We start from the raw sequence: 16,305 nt of genomic DNA, 5'->3' as shown, positions 1-16,305 counted from the left end.
AAGGCGCAGCCTCTCAGGGGCCGCCGACTTTGCTATCAGTTTCGCCTCAAACTTCTTTGTCTTATTCTCCTGTACCTTCGACTTCTCCTGCTACTACTCCTATGTTTTTTTCACCTCAAAATACTTTGTCTCCTGTCCTTATGACAGCTTCTCCTTCTGTTCGACAAAGAATGACTGATACTGTTACTGGTCTTTTGTCTCCTTTCTTTGGGTCATTGAGTGTGACCCCTGTTTCTGCACGTAAACAATTACGCAGCCAGCTTTCTAGTCCCGAAGAACGGGCAGTGTTAGATCTTTTGGCTCGTGGATGGGTTTCGAATATCTTGAGATATAATCTAGAGTCAGTTATGGAAGTCTTCCAACAGTGGGAAGCATCGAAGCAGAGGTATGTTTTTAATGTTATGTGTACTTTCCTCCGTGAGGAATGGTCAGATCCCATTGGAGTTACTTAATGTATAGTCCGAGTTTGCGAAAGGGACGATAGTGGGTCCCGGTGTTGAGAAAGCAGTTGCGACGATACTTGCGTTTAGGAGCGAGTTTCCTTCTCAGCCACTGTTTGAGCCTGATTCTTCGGTTAGGAGAAAAGTGAGGCAATATCCCATGAGAGAAGTTCCTCCGGTATGGAAAGAGTAAGTTGTGGCTAATCTTAATCAGGGTATTCAGGGTGTACCGGCTCATTTTCAGCGTGTTTGGGTACATGTCCCGTGGAAGAGAGCTGAAGTTTTGGCTCTTAAGCAGACTCTACCTGACCCCCGTAAGAATCCTGCAGGGTATTACAAGGAGTTGTCCCAGACAGTTGACGCATGCATCATGAATTTAGCTGACATAGATATGTTGTTGGGTAATGTGGTTCCTCAACCTTTGTGGGCAAAGATCCGTCACGAGGATCATGCAATTGAGTTAGGAGATACATGGGTTAATATTACTGCCGCAGATGGTCGTCAAGGTGGTGGAGTTAAGCCTGAGCCTTTAGTTGTGTAACTCCCTTGGCTCAGGCTAACACCATTGAACAGTGGCTCTCTTCCGCCAGCGAGTCTATCGCTCCTTTGAAGCGATTGACTTCCAAACGGGAGAAAGATGCCAATCGGTGGTTTACCGATGACTTGAAATCTATCAAGTTATCGGTTCGCCGCGCTGAGAGGGCCTGGAGGAGAAATTATTGTTCCATCCTAAGAGCCGACTTTACCACTCTATTAGCCCAATATAAGAATGCTATTCTGGCCGCTAAAACAGCCTATTTCTCCTCCAAGATCCTCACAGCCGAGAACCAATCCAGGGAAATCTTCTCGATTGTTCATAACCTAGCCTTTTCAGACCGTACCTCCCTTAAGCCCTCCCCCTCCCAGGCCCTTTGTCACTCTTTGAACAGTTTTTTTATTGATAAGATCGCCACCATTAAAGCCAACATCCCGCCACCTTCCCCTTCTTTTGTTGACCCCCAGTGCCCTCTCCCGCAAAGTCAATTAAATACTCTTCCCCCCTTGACTAAGGAAACCTTTACTTCACTAATCCCCCTTGTAAAATCTGGCTCTCCTCTTGATACTTGTCCCGCTCACATACTTCGTCACATTTACACTACCTGCCCTGATCCCCCCCTTTACTTTCTTAACAGCTCCCTTTCTCAGGGAGTTGTTCCCAACCCTTTGAAATCTGCTATTATTTTACCTATCTTAAAGAAGCCTGGCGCGGACCCTTCGATCCCTGCCAATTATCGCCCCATCTCTCTCCTACCATTTTTGGCTAAGGTGCTCGAGCGCCATGTCACCAGGTCTCTGAGCACCTTCGTGGAAGAGAATGGGGTATTGGCTTCCCGTCAGGCTGGCTTTCGCCCCGCACACTCTACGGAGTCCGTAGTCTTTTCGGTCCTCGACAACCTCAGGGAGGGGAGGGACACCAATCAATTCCAGGCATTAGTCCTCCTCGATCTCTCTGCCGCCTTTGACACGGTGGATCACACCATCTTACTCTCCCGTGTCGCGGCGGCAGGGATCGGGGGTACGGCCCTGGTTTGGTTGTCCTCCTTCCTGAGGGACCGCACCCAGGCGGTTCGCCTGGGTGACTTCTCTGCGGACTTCCGGAAGGTCCAGTGCGGGGTCCCCCAAGGTTCCTCCCTTTCACCTTTTTTGTTCAACCTTTACATTTCTCCCCTTATTTTTTCTTTAGAACAAATGGAGGTCACCGTATATAACTATGCGGATGATCTCCAACTTGTTTTCAACCTCTCTTCATCTTCTGCCTCTATTTCTAACTTCCAGTCTATTATGATTTTTATCCGGGACTGGATGGATTTCAACCACCTGAAACTCAACCCCGACAAGACCGAACTGGTGTTGACGGGTGGTTGCTCCAGTCCCTGGTCTTCACTTTTTTGGCCCCCTTCCCTCGGTCTCCCTCCGGTCCCCTCTGCTTCGGTCAAAACGTTAGGCATCAAACTCAACTCTCACCTCACCCTTCACTCCCAGGTTAGCTCTGTGGTTTCTTCTTCTTTTCTTTCTCTCCGGACCATCCGCAAGGTCTCTCGATTTTTTACCTTCGAGGCCTTGAAGCTGATCGTCCTGGCGATGGTCATCTCCCGCCTGGATTATGGCAACGCCCTATATGCAGGCATACCTGCATATAGTCTCAGGCGGTTGCAGATGATTCAAAACCAGGCGGCTCGGTTGGTCTTTAACCTTCCCAAATCCTCACACGTCACTCCCCTCCTGAAGACCTTACACTGGCTCCCGGTTCGGGAACGTGTCCAGTTCAAACTAGCGACCATCACCTACCAGGCTCGACTGGGCACGGCCCCTGCCTTCATTTCCTCGGAGATTGTCCCCTACCTTCCAGCTAGGGAGCTCCGATCCTCTTCCAAATTCCTGCTGACAGTTCCCCGGTTTCGTCGGAAAAAGTGGGGGGGGGGCAAAATTCACGACCCTTGCCCCAGCCCTCTGGAATTCATTACCCCTGGAGCTCAGATCCCTCACCTCATACTCCCAGTTTCGTAAGAAACTTAAAGCTTACTTTTTCAGTACAATTTTTATGTAGCTCCTTTTCCCCTGTCCTCTACCCCCTGTCCCTTGTGGAGATCTGCCAGTAACAGCGCCATGAAACCGCTGGTGAAAGAGCGCTATATAAAACTTTTAAAACTCAAACTCAAACTCCCTGGTAGGATTATTAATTTCATGAAGACTCTGATGCCTGCTATGCGAGGGAATTGGGATAAGTTAGCAGCATGTAAGCAGAAGAAAGATGAAAGTGTGTCTGATTTCTTCACTAGGTTCAAGGAGACATTCATAGATCATAGTGGTCAGGATATGATTACGGAAGGTGGCCAAAGGTTGTTTGTGGATAAGTTTGTCCATAATTTGCTCCCCGAGTTGTGTAATAAGTTGAAGGACTCCGAGAGTTCTTGGGCTGTTTCTTCGTCGGCCCAGATATTGGCTACTGCACAATATTACGAGAATAGAGATAAAGATGAGAAAGAAAAAGACTAAAGAATTAAAAACGAAGGTTCTTTTGCAACAGGTGTATCCGCCTCGTCTTAATCAGCGTGAGTTTCAACAACCTCAACAGTTTCAGAGGGTGTTGCAGAAGCCCGAGTCTTTTCAGCAGCGAATTCCGGTTGGCCCTAATCAGTGTGCATATTGTAAGGAAGAAGGCCACTTCAAGAATAGTTGTCCGGTTCTGTTACAACGTGCGAATGGTGCGTCTGGTGTGAGAGGTCGAGGGGTTCAGCAAGTACCTACGGGTAAAGGACGTGGTGTGTTCCCCCAGAATGGACGTTCTTTTCCCCCACAGAATTCTATGAATTGTTTTGATCAACAGAATGTTGCGTCTGGTCAGTCGACTCAGTACTATGCTGATGACTATTATGTTGAGAGTGAGAATGCTGACTGTAATGATTGTTAGCGGTACAAAAGGGGGTGGTGATGGACGGAGCATTTGAATCAATCAAACACTCACACCCAGTCAAAAGATCTGGGTTTAATCCATCACCATTCTTTAGCCCACTCTGCCACCCCAGTTCAGACATGGCTATATGCAAATCAGTCTGACCCTGTGCCTCATGGGAACAGTACAGCCCGAACTGCCAAGCCATGTCTTCCCTGAACCAGAAACAAGCTTCCGAGGACCGGTTTCTGGCATTCCAGCCGTCTTCAGCCCGGCTTGCTTGAATCCAGTGGCAAAGTGAGCAAGGGACTCACGTCTGAGTATACTCTGCCACACTTATGGCGGCCAAAAGCGGTACAAAAGGGGGTGGTGATGGACGGAGCATTTGAATCAATCAAACACTCACACCCAGTCAAAAGATCTGGGTTTAATCCATCACCGTTCTTTAGCCCACTCTGCCACCCCAGTTCAGACATGGCTATATGCAAATCAGTCTGATCCTGTGCCTCATGGGAACAGTACAGCCCGAACTGCCAAGCCATGTCTTCCCTGGACCGGAAACAAGCTTCCGAGGACCGGTTTCTGGCATTGCAGCCATCTTCAGCCCGGCTTGCTTGAATCCAGTGGCAAAGTGAGCAAGGGACTCACGTCTGAGTATACCCTGCCACACTTATGGCGGCCAAAAGCGGTACAAAAGGGGGTGATGATTGTTAGGACAGCCATGGACAAAGGGAGGGAGTAGTGTCAGTTCCAGTAGACCAGAGTGGACCTTATGTTGTAGTAGTTACATCAGGTGTGGTAGAACCTTTTCTTTTGGATACTGGTGCAGCGAAGAGTTCTGTCATGCTCTCTAAACTCCCTGGCGCACCTTTGTCTGGCTTAACGAATGTTTCTGTAGGATTCTATGGCGCCCCAGTTCGTAATCCAGTTTCTAGTCCCTTGTCTCTTTCTATCAGGCCTTGTGAATTGGAAGCACCCCTTATTTTAACGACAGGTTGTGGTGAGAATTTGTTGGGTTTGGATTTGTTGAAGAGATTGCATGCGACATTGCATTGTTCTCCTTCGGGAGTGCAGCTTACCTTAGGTAAGAAAGTGATCTCTCCGATGTATTTGTCTAAAGATCGGCTTCCACTGGAATTGCGTTCTCTCCCTGATACTCTTTGGGCTACTGGTCCTAATGACGTGGGTCTTTTGGCGATTCCACCTTATGTTGTGACTCTTAAAGTGAATGCTAGATTGCCACGTATTCCCCAATATAGGATTTCTAGCGATGGTGAAAGAGCACTTTTAGCGATCATATATGATGTGATTGAGAAAGGTGTGATTGAAGAAACGAGAGGTAATGTGTGTAACAGTCCTGTTTTACCTGTCCTGAAGCGTACTGACTGTTCTCAGCCGCCTGTGTATAGGTTTGTGATTGACCTTCGAGAGGTTAATTAGATTGTTGTGCCAGTTTCCTGTTCCGGATATTACTGCTTTGCTGACTATGATTCCTGCTTCAGCTGCCTGGTTTTCGGTTATAGATCTGAAGAATGCTTTCTTCAGTATCCCAATTGCAGAGGAGAGTAGAGATATTTTTGGCTTCTCTTTAGGAGGCCGAAGCTTCTGGTTTAAGCGCGCACCTCAAGGTTATTGTGAAAGTCCCTCCATCTATAGTCAGGCTTTGAAAACACAGCTTGATGTGATTGTCTTGCCTGCTGGTGCTGCTCTTATTCAGTATGTGGATGACTTGTTAGTTGCTGCTGATGATGAGGAAACTTGTAAAGAAGCTACTCTTTCTTTGTTGCGACATTTGTCTGACCTTCATCACAAAGTGTCACCTTCGAAGTAGCAGTATTGCCGCCAAGAAGTGACCTACTTCGGTCGTCTCTTGTCGAAGGAGGGAAGAAGGTTGACCCCAGAATGAATTCAAGCGATTGAGCAAATGACTGTGCCAACCACACAGAGAGAAGTGCATGCTTTCTTGGGTATCACCTTGTACTGTAGACAATGGATTCCGAACTTTTCGTTACTGTCGAAACCTCTGTTGGCACTTACTCTTAAGGATACTCCGAATCCTCTTCCTTGGTCTGACGAATGTCAGAAAAGTTTTTCTGAATTACGTGATGCATTGTGTTCTGCTCCGGTGTTGGGTACTCCCGACTACAGTAAGCCTTTTACACTCTATGTTCACGAGAGAGAGGGTTGTGCATTGGCGGTTTTGACGCAACAGTTTGGTGACAAGCAGCGTCCATGTGCATATTTCTCGTCGACTTTGGATCCGGTAGCTAGAGCGTTGCCGAGTTGCTTGAGAGCTGCAGCGGCTGTTTCTATCTGACAGTCTGCTGGTTTGGTGATGGATAATACGTTGGTTGTGATGGTTCCACATGCGGTGGATACTTTATTGAACAGAACGAAGACTCAGCATTTGACTAGTGCGCGGTTGTCAGGTTATGAGTTGACGCTTTTGGCTAGTCATGTGCACATAAAGCGATGCAACACGTTGAACCCAGCTACATTGTTGCCGATTTATGTAGAGACAGATGTTCAGGAACAGCATGATTGCTTTTTCAGGACAGAGGAAGAAACGAAGGGTAGAATTGATCTGAAAGATACTCCTCTTTTGAATTCTGCTGGTACCTTATGGGTAGATAGTTCATGCTTTAAGCTTCCGAATGGCGATACGACTGCAGCGTATGCGGTTACAACTTTGTACACGATTGTTGAAGCTTCACGTATTCCACAGAATTCAGCTCAAGCAGCAGAGTTGATTGCACTGACGAGAGCATGTGTGTTGTCGAAAGGAAAGAGAGTGACTGTGTGCACCGATAGTCAATATGCGTTTGGTGTTGCCCATAGCTTTGGGCGTTTGTGGAAGGAACGTGGATTCCTTACTTCCCATGGTACGAAGATTCAGCATGGACAGTTGGTGAATGAACTTCTTGAGTCACTTACGTTGCCGACGCAAGTTGCGATTGTGAAATGCAGTGCACATAAGAAGGTTACTGATGACGATGGTCGAGGTAATGCGTTTGCGGATGAAGTAGCGAGAGAAACGGCGAAAGACGCGACGAGTCGAAAGTATGTTGCAGGTCCAGCGAGATGGGTTCCGGATAGCGGAATGTGTGAAGACACAATAGAGAGTGTGAAATCAATTCAGGCTGAAGCTACTGAGAAAGAATTGAGTGTATGGAGAGAGACTACAGGAATGTTGGATTCGACTGGTTGTTAGATTGAGTTGTCAGAACACCAGCGATGGTTGTTACCTGATGCGTATGTGCTTGCAGTGGTTATGATGGCACATGGAATGGCTCACATTAGTGCGAAAGGGATTTCTAAGTTGTTGGCTCCAGTGTGGGAGAATGCTGGAATTCCTAAGTGTGCGGAGAATCTGGTCAAGAATTGTATGGTTTGTCCGATGTATAATTCTGGCAAGGTAACCCCAACTCCAGCTGGTCACTTTGCGCCTCCGACGTATCCATTCGAGGTGTTGCAATTGGATTTTATCCACATGGAGAGATGTAACAATCTGAAATACGTCCTTGTGGTTGTCTGTGCCTTTTCAAGATGGGTAGAGGCTTACCCCCTAATAGATAATACTGCCTTATCCACAGCTAAAATCTTGCTCAAGGAATTTTTCCCTAGGTTTGGTTTGCCAAGGATGGTGTGGAGTGATGACGGATGTGAGTTTGTGGGCCAGATCATGAAGAGAGTGTGTGAGGGTTTGGGCATAAGGTAGAAATGTCATGCTGCGAATCACCCCCAATCGGCTGGTTTAGTTGAGTGCTATAATGGCACTCTGAAGCTTAAGTTAGCCAAGATTCAGGCGAGTTCTGGTCTCCAATGGCCCAATGCGTTGCCGTTGGCACTTTTGTCATCTAGAACTACAGTGCATTCCTGAATAGGCCTTAGTCCGTATGAGATTGTGTTTGGCCGCCCAGCCAATGTGTGGGGAGTACCGAGACCAACGAAGTTTAGCGACATTGAATATCCTGTGTTGGTTGATTACTTGTATGACCTGACGGCTAAATTGCGTGTCTTACATCAACAGGTTCATGACCTCTGCCGTACGACCAGTGGATCCGTGAAGGTATTGGTGATTCAGAGACAGATAGACTGCCAAAATTCATGCCGTTCAGTGACGCACGTTTGGTGTGGACAAGGTCTGAGCGAGAGGACGACGATATCTTGCAAGCAGCTGTGCCTCCGCCTTTGAGATTGGACACCACTAAGCCTGAATTGATGTTTCGAGATCAGACGGTGCTTGGTAAAGGCCGCTATAATTTGCGACCAAGAAACAATGGACTAATAAAGAAATAATTCCTTTTTGTTTTTGAAAACTGCACTCTCTCATCCAAGAAGCTGTTTTGTTCTATTTTTCTTTTTCAAACCGCCATCCGGGTTCAGCTGTAGGGTCGCGGTATCAAGACTTGGAGTGTCAAACCGTGTAGACGCAAGGTCGACGGTTCTGGTTTGTTCTAGGGCATCCCTGGACTTACAGACGTACACCTGAGCGAAGAAAACCAACTGCCGCGAACAGCACGGTTAGAGGATGGAGTTTGAGATTGAGAGAGCTGTTGCAGAAATGAACTTTAAGACAAAATTGTGTAAATTAACTCTTAGCAAATGTTTTCTAATAACGTGTCTTCTAGTGTTTCTTAGCATGACGTTGTCTTTGGTGGGTTGGATTGTTTTTGCTTCCCAATTGACGTTTGCACCCACCTCACAACCTATGTCTTTTCCTACTACTACTTCTTTGCATTCTTTCCATACTTTACATGAACATGAACTGATTAGGTGGTCAGAGTTTATTAATAATTCTTTTGTACAACTTCTGCATCAACACCAGTTGGTAGTGAACACCACTAATTGTTGGGTGTGTGGTCTTATGCCACATACTACGGATAGAGGTATTCCCTATTTGGTTCTGCCATTCAGTTACAATGGGTCTGTATGGGCATATCAGACAATGTTCATTTATGCCAACGAAATCTATCCCCTGCGTTCCATGAAAGATAACTCGAGTAATAGTGCCTTAGTGAAGGGAATAACGGATATGATCAGAGATATCAATACATATGAGACTATTCCTAAGGACGAGGCATTAGCTTATATCGGATGGAACGTGACTGGATATAATGTTAGTCTGAGTGAAAAGCAGAGACGGAAAACATCACCTCCGATTTGGATCATACCCCATCCTGGTCATTTTTGTCTGCAAGGTAATGGCAAGAATCCGAGAGCTCAGTTAGGGAAGAGTGTTTGTACTCGGACATATGTCTTTGCGTCCCAGACTTCCCCACCTTTTTTAGCAACTAAGGGCACGTATTTTGTTTGCTATGACAGAGCATATACATGGTTGACCCCTGATTTTTCGGGAACCTGTTATGTTGCATATTTGTTACCCCCTACGTATACTGCTGCTGCAGATTACCACAGAACGAGAGTTGTTAGAGGTGTCTTCAATCAGGAAGATACCACGGGATAAGAAGTGGGAGACTTTCTCAAGGGTTTCCTACCGTTTTGGGGAACTATGGCTAATAGTAGAAACATACAGCAATTGACGAGAGTGGTTGAGTCCACCATAAATGAAACTGCCGGTGCCCTTAGTAATTTGACTGCTGAGCTTCAAGCGGATCGCCTTATGACATTACAAAATTGTATGGTTTTAGATGTCATACTTGCAGATCGAGGTGGAGTATGTAAATTGATCCAATCAAGTTGCTGCGTTTTCATACCAGACAATGCTCGAGGATAATGATCTGCGCATCAGAATCCCGCAAATATTGCATAATCTTATCCGCCCTGGGTCTGGTGCGGAGACCATTCACATTCCAGGAGATGATTTTCAAACTATTCATAATCACTTAGATTTCCCCCCCCCCCCCCCAGACCACTCAAGTAGATACACCTCTGCCCCGATCATTATGTTAATTCTGGCACCGCTATAGACCTTTAACCAAAAAATTGTTCCAAACAGAAAATTAGGTCATTTTTAAAACTTCTCCCCACCCCCCTCTTCTCCCTGTGCCCTAATCTACCCCCCCCCCCCCCGGGAAACCCTTGCCCTATCTATCCGGAACAGATCCAGAAGATAGTGCCCCCAACCCATTGCTCTCTTGAAGAAAAAAGAAAAGACAAAAACATCTATATTACAATGGCTATAGTGAAAAAAAGGAAAATACTAGTCAAACTCTACTGTTAAAAAAAAGATTTTCTTTTTTTTCCTTCCTTTTTTTTCCCTTTTCCCCTTATTTCCCTTTTTTCCTTTTCTTTTCTTTCCCCTTATATATATTGTTTTTTTCCCCCCCCATTTTATATTTTCCTATTTTTTACATTATGCTAATGAATTTATTTCATTGCTCCAACTTTCTTTTTGCTTCCCATTTTTTTTTTTTTACTTATTCTTCCTACCAAGCTCACTTCATTTTGCTCCAAAGAGGCAAAAAAGGAAACAAAAATAGAGAGAAAGAAGGATATCGGATACCAATGGCGGGATGTCCCAGCCACAGGGACTCCACTCCGAGGAGCCTTTAGCACCACCCTTAGCTCCCCCTAATGTGAGCAGAAGCTCATCTGCCTCCTGCACAGACCTGATGTTAAACATTTTGTTATTGTGCATTATTCTCAAAGATGCCGGGAACTTAAGTTGAGCACTTGCGCCTTGACTCCTAAAAGCTTCCAGACACCTACCAAATTCCCACTGCTTCTCAAGGATGGCCCTAGATAGATCCGATCTAATCTGGAAGTTAAAACCTTTCCCAGCCAGAGGTTTCTGCTTCAAAGCTAGATTAAGAATACTTTCCTTAAGAATAGGTGTGAAAGTTTATGAGTATTTTCCGCGGTTTAGATCTCTGAGGATTTTGTCTGAAGGGGTCCCTGTGGATGCGCTGGATATCTTTGGCCAGATCCTCAGGTGAAATCGGCAGACTCAATGATTCCTTTAAGAGCGAGATCACATATGATTTAATGTCGGTTCCCTCACTCCCCTCCGGAACATTTAAAATACGTAGATTACTACGTCTAGCGTTATTCTCCAGGGTCTTCATCCTTTCGGCCATCATAAGATCCTCTTTCTTAAGTTTAATGATGTCTCCCTTTGCTTGCTCCAGATGTAACGAAATGCCCGCAACTGTTTCTTCAACTGTCTCTTTAAGGGCTGATGTTCTGGCACTAAGACCGTCAATTTCATTATCTAAGGATTCACAAAAGTTCCTTATCTCCAGTTGATTCGCTTTTGACGCGTCAAAGCCGTTCTTAATATCTGCAAATAAGGCTATAAACATAGACTTTAAAGAGATGGTCGTAGGATCTGTACCACCCCCCTGGTTTGGTGTCCTCCTGTAAATCCTCTGCCTCCTGTAAACTCTCCACCACCGTCGCCTCTGGTTCCGGCTCTAGATCTACCTCTAATTCTGCCTCTGACAGTATTTGATGTTCAGACGCCACATCAGTCATGCTCTTCGGACCACCCTCCTTAACCACTATATTTGCAGATGTCGTTGCCATTACCAAACCGTCAGATTCAAGAGAAGGGATTACATCCATAAACTCATTAATCCCACTTAGATCCAATAACTCCTTCTCCACAGCACTGGAATGGAACTGACCCTGGGCGTCTTCAGAAAGGTGCAACACCTGCGGAATTACTTTAAAATAGGATCGGAGTGAAGGGGTGATCTTAGACCCAGCACTGATATTCAGATTATGACCCTTAATAGTTTTAGAGTTCTTAGCCTCAGCAACCTTCTTCTTCTTATAGCCACGCTTACCTTTTTTCTTTGAGCCTGAGCCAGATACGGGCGCAGCCGAAGTGGGAACAGGGGTAGCGGGGGTAACCTCCACCTCAATGCATACTTTTGCTACCGGCTCCCCAGGCTCCCCAAAAAGAGCTTTAGCCCCCTGTGAAAACTCCGTCACTGCCACTGCTAGCGTCCCCCGCGTCAAGCAGAACCACTAGGCACGCGGGAGTTAAACAAAAGACATCTCAGAATAAATGGTGAGGGTCACCTGCTCCTGCTATCAGAGGACGAGTCCTCCAGGGAAGATCATGCCTACTCTTTAGCTGGCCGCGCCACTGCCTCCTACCACCGGAACACCCATTCACCACCCACCAACAAGGCAGAGAAGGTCCTCCCCGCACTGCCTCACGCATGGGGGAAGCCTCAAGCTCTGATACCACCTACACCCCACCCCAGAGTTAGATTGTTCCCTGGTTCCTGATTTTTTAGCTCCCTTGAATGGTGCATTCATATAACTCCTCACATGGCTCCATGTTATATATGTGAAAGAACAGAAATATATTATATGCTAGTAAAGCTTACATGAGTAAAACTGTGTTGGAAATACGGATACTATGGTTGGAGATCGGGCGACAACTTTACTGTGTTTTATTGGGTTTTCCTGAACTAACAATCCACTAATATACCATCTGAACAGTCAGCCCTATTATGCATCAGCTTCACCTTAATAAAATAGGTTTTATTTTTAAAAACATTTTGAACAAGAGGGTTATGACTGAGTCTATGGCTTTCCTACTCATACATTACACGTAAATTTCAGATTAGGTTTATTAGGAGATTTATTCCAGCACAAACAGAATAGAGTAAGCTAGTATTAGTCAAATAAATAAACACAAACATTCTTCATTGCCATACAAGCAATGCCAGTTATTACAACACTGATGAAGTCGAAAATCTACCAAACAGTTTATGCTTACCAAGGACTCACAACACTACTGTGTCCCCAAGCAACATATGATGCCTTTTCATCTCTTGCTGGCGAGGCAGTGGCTACATACACTTGGTTATCAAGAGCCCTGCATTTACAAAAGAGAAACCAAAGAATTGGGAATATGTTGTATCCTAGTTTAAAAGTACAGCCAATTAATGTTACTCATATAAAACAAATTACAAGCATACAGGTCAATGTATGTACAATGTTTTGGGGTTACATACAAAATGTTAGGAAACAGAAATGGCCACTTCTAAATTACCACAGGAATTCAGGGGGCTGTGTTCAAATGGTAACGGCAAATCGGGTAACTCAAGATGTCTAGGAGTTCTGCAAATTTCGGAATGTAATGTCTAGAATCTTTGGATTTAAAAAAATGGAATGACTTGGGGATTTTGTAAATTTGCCTATATACTAAACCTACAGCACAAAATACACTTCTGAAGCCATCATCCCCGAAACCTGAGAGACAAGCTTCCTTTTGGCCAGTTATTACACATTAAATGTAACTGTACCAAAAGGGATGATTCCTTTATTGAAGCCAAAATGCTCATGCACAAATTGGTTATGAGTGGTTATCCCCATCGTCTTGTGAAACGCTCTCTAAAATGAGCCTGGTACTAGGACTGTGATGCTTTGTTAACAGTAAGGTTCATCAAGAACCTGACTATAAAAGACTAACCTGTGTAACGACCTTTGGAACTGAATCTAATTGTATAAAATAGACTTTTCTGAAGAATTGGCACTTAGTACACTCTAATGATATGAAGTAGGAAAGACGTTTGTTTGCGTTTCAAAGAGGAAAAACATGAACGATTATCTTGTCAGAGCATATAATGATCATGATCCTGAACCAAAATCATTACAACAACTGTACCTGGACACTACTCTTGTGGCAGTTGTTCCGCATGTGCCACCACTTTTGTAGTCAAAACGAGTACCTTAAATGATAAAATGTGGACACTAAAACATCACTCAAATTGTTGTTCCAAAAATGTGATTTATTGTATTGCATGTCCTTGTTCCTTACATTATATAGGGAAAACCACACAAGTCATGTATTCAATGCAAAGTGGCCAATGCACCTTTGGTTGAGCACTATGTCAAGATTTTGCATGCCCCCCATGAAATTAAATGGTTTGTGCTTGAATTGGTTAAATGTTCGAAAGCAGACATGTTATAGATTACCTACCTGCTTACAATGAGAGAGAACAGGAGGATATGGTTAGCTAAAACTGTCGAAAAAGGTCTCAACCAGTTCCCGGAATGGCAGACATTGGCCACCCTTTAATGTTACTTATGGGTGGTCTGGTATATTGATCTATTTTGCGTAGATGCATTTCATACGTGATCCTGCTCTTATTCTATCTTTGTTATATTTACATGCATTTGGAAATGCAATTTGTTTCTTTAAGTTACTGACTGACTCTAGGGAGATTGGTTGGTTGAATCCTATACAAGCTAAAGTATAATATAGCTGTCTATTTAATTTGAAAGTAGTAAGTTGGAAGTACTCTTAATATACTAGCATATTACACTTTGCAGATTATTTATAAGTCCTGGATATTTACTGATGTCGTAATGAGCAGTTCAATCAGCTCTTACTGCCTAGTCCTCCTATTTATGAGAAGATGGCTGCCTCTTCTCAGTAATGTTATCACTTTTAGTTACATCTAATATTTTACTATCAGAAATAGTAGCCTAGTATATTCATTATGGCCTGCCGTCTACTTTTGAATATCTAGTAGGGCGGATAGATGCTCTGTCGTAATGTGACTTACTAGATCTGTTTATCGCCACTGGTAGTCTCAGTGTGGTGAAACCATACTGCACATAGAAATACAACATGGTACTTCCTAATTGGTTATTTTTTGGCAGGACCGCTGCTTTTTCGATCTATGGGATACTGATTTATCGAGATTGATAGCCCGATTTATATTGGCTTTGAAGATATATCATAATCTTGAGCAAGTTACTCCAAGATGGCGCCATGGTGAACTTGTCTTCCAACCTGAAATAGGCTTCATGTACTCAACACAGAACCTTACATTAAACTATGGCGCGTTACCACGTCCACAACACAACCAAGACTCCTGAGTCGGTGTGCATTGACTACACCTCCTGCCTGGATCAGACATTATAGTCGGCCCATCCGTGTGCAATGTGAGTAAATACACTTGTTGATTCATTATGGTTTCCTGGCTTTGTTTGCATTATGACCCACATTAGTTGAGGATTAATGGTTTTTGTGTTGTTACAATTTTAGAAAAGGCAATCTAAATTCAGTCACTATTGGGTAAGATGATGTATTCGTGCCTTCCATTTTCTTTAATTATTTTTGGTTTGAGTAAGACTCTAGTAGTAAGCCGTTATTTGGATTTTATTTTTCACAGCAAAACTCAGACGTTAGTTGGGTATTTACAATTGTTGTCTAAATAGCAAGGTATTTTTCGGGTCATAGATTTCGCAATGTTAAATCGCACAATGGCTAAACCTGCATCAGTGTTTTCTGTAAATGTTTTGAAAAATTTCAATAAAGAGATTTAAACCATAAATAGCAAGGTATGTTCCAATGACGGATAATTATGGTTATATGCACTTAAGGAGTCTGCACTTAGGGTGTTAAGATATGTTTCTTTATAGCACGGTTGGCAGCGGGTTGCTTTAATTGCAAATTAATGTGCACTTAAGTTGTTCATATTTGGAGTGTTTGTTCTTGGGTGGTCATGTTCCATCAGAGCTTTACATTGCCTATTTTTGTAATCTCTGTAATTTTGGTCAGAGTTGGTCTGGTTGACACTGAGTGCTGACACTGGTGTTGGTCTTGTTCTAAACAGACGATATTAAATGTCACTAGTTATTTAATTCGGATTAACAATGATGGTAAAACTACTTGTGTTAAAAGGAGTGACTGCGCTTCCACTTATCCCTTGACAGAAACAATAAGAATATATGTTGGGATTATGTGCAAGTGCCTGTGTGGTTATTAATGGAATGTACATATTGCTTGAATTCAACATAGCTGATAACATGTTTAGTTCAAACTATACACTGATGAAGTAAAGTAATATATATATATTTTTCATAATACACCCGTAACTGAGGTCTATATCTTAAATAATTGATCATTCGTATTCACATTGTGGACCTATATTGAATAGTATCATCATTTTTTATATAAATAAGTCCTCAAGGAATACTGTTTTGAATACCTAGAAACTAAACCAGGCACAATTAATCTTGTGTAAAACAAAATATCACAGGTATTTTTTTCTCACTCTTAAAGAAACGTATCTACTAATGGAGCAAACAGTTGAATGAAAAAGACATAGTAATCCTTGTGATCTAAACACATGTTTTATTGACAACATAAATAATCCTTAACCCTTTCGCTGCTAAGCTTCCCCCCTACCTCCCCACCAAGCCTTTTTTTGGCTATTTGGGGTCGTTTGCGCTAAGTCCCCTGTACCTTTTTGACCACATATGGTATACATGCCAAATTTGCATTCTTTTCTTCGAACATCAATGATTTTAAAGGTACCCAGGGTTTGTTGATTCCCTTGGAGGGGACCCAGAAATTATACAAAATATAGCCAAATTTGGGTTTTTGGAGGAAAATTTTGAAAAAAGTGCAGACGATGAAAGCATCTGTTTTTTCCCTGAAATGGTATCAACAAAGGGTTTGTGGAGCTGAAATCACCATCTTCCCAGCTTTCAGGG

The 16,305-nt window shown here is 43.7% G+C and overlaps 1 protein-coding gene across 1 annotated transcript in view; it reads right to left on the bottom strand.

Moving 5' to 3' along the window:
• NIT2 (nitrilase family member 2) overlaps positions 1-16,305 on the bottom strand; it is a 502,164-nt gene that overhangs the window by 71,119 nt on the left and 414,740 nt on the right. The window contains exon 8 of the mRNA XM_086934539.1: positions 12,572-12,670. Within this exon, the coding sequence (XP_086790665.1) occupies positions 12,572-12,670 (99 nt within the window). The remainder of the gene's footprint in view (positions 1-12,571; positions 12,671-16,305) is intronic.

Source organism: Lissotriton vulgaris, chromosome 8 (assembly GCF_964263255.1).
Source record: "Lissotriton vulgaris chromosome 8, aLisVul1.2, whole genome shotgun sequence".
NCBI lineage: Eukaryota > Metazoa > Chordata > Amphibia > Caudata > Salamandridae > Lissotriton > Lissotriton vulgaris.
This window is presented reverse-complemented; position numbering and strand designations above follow the sequence as displayed.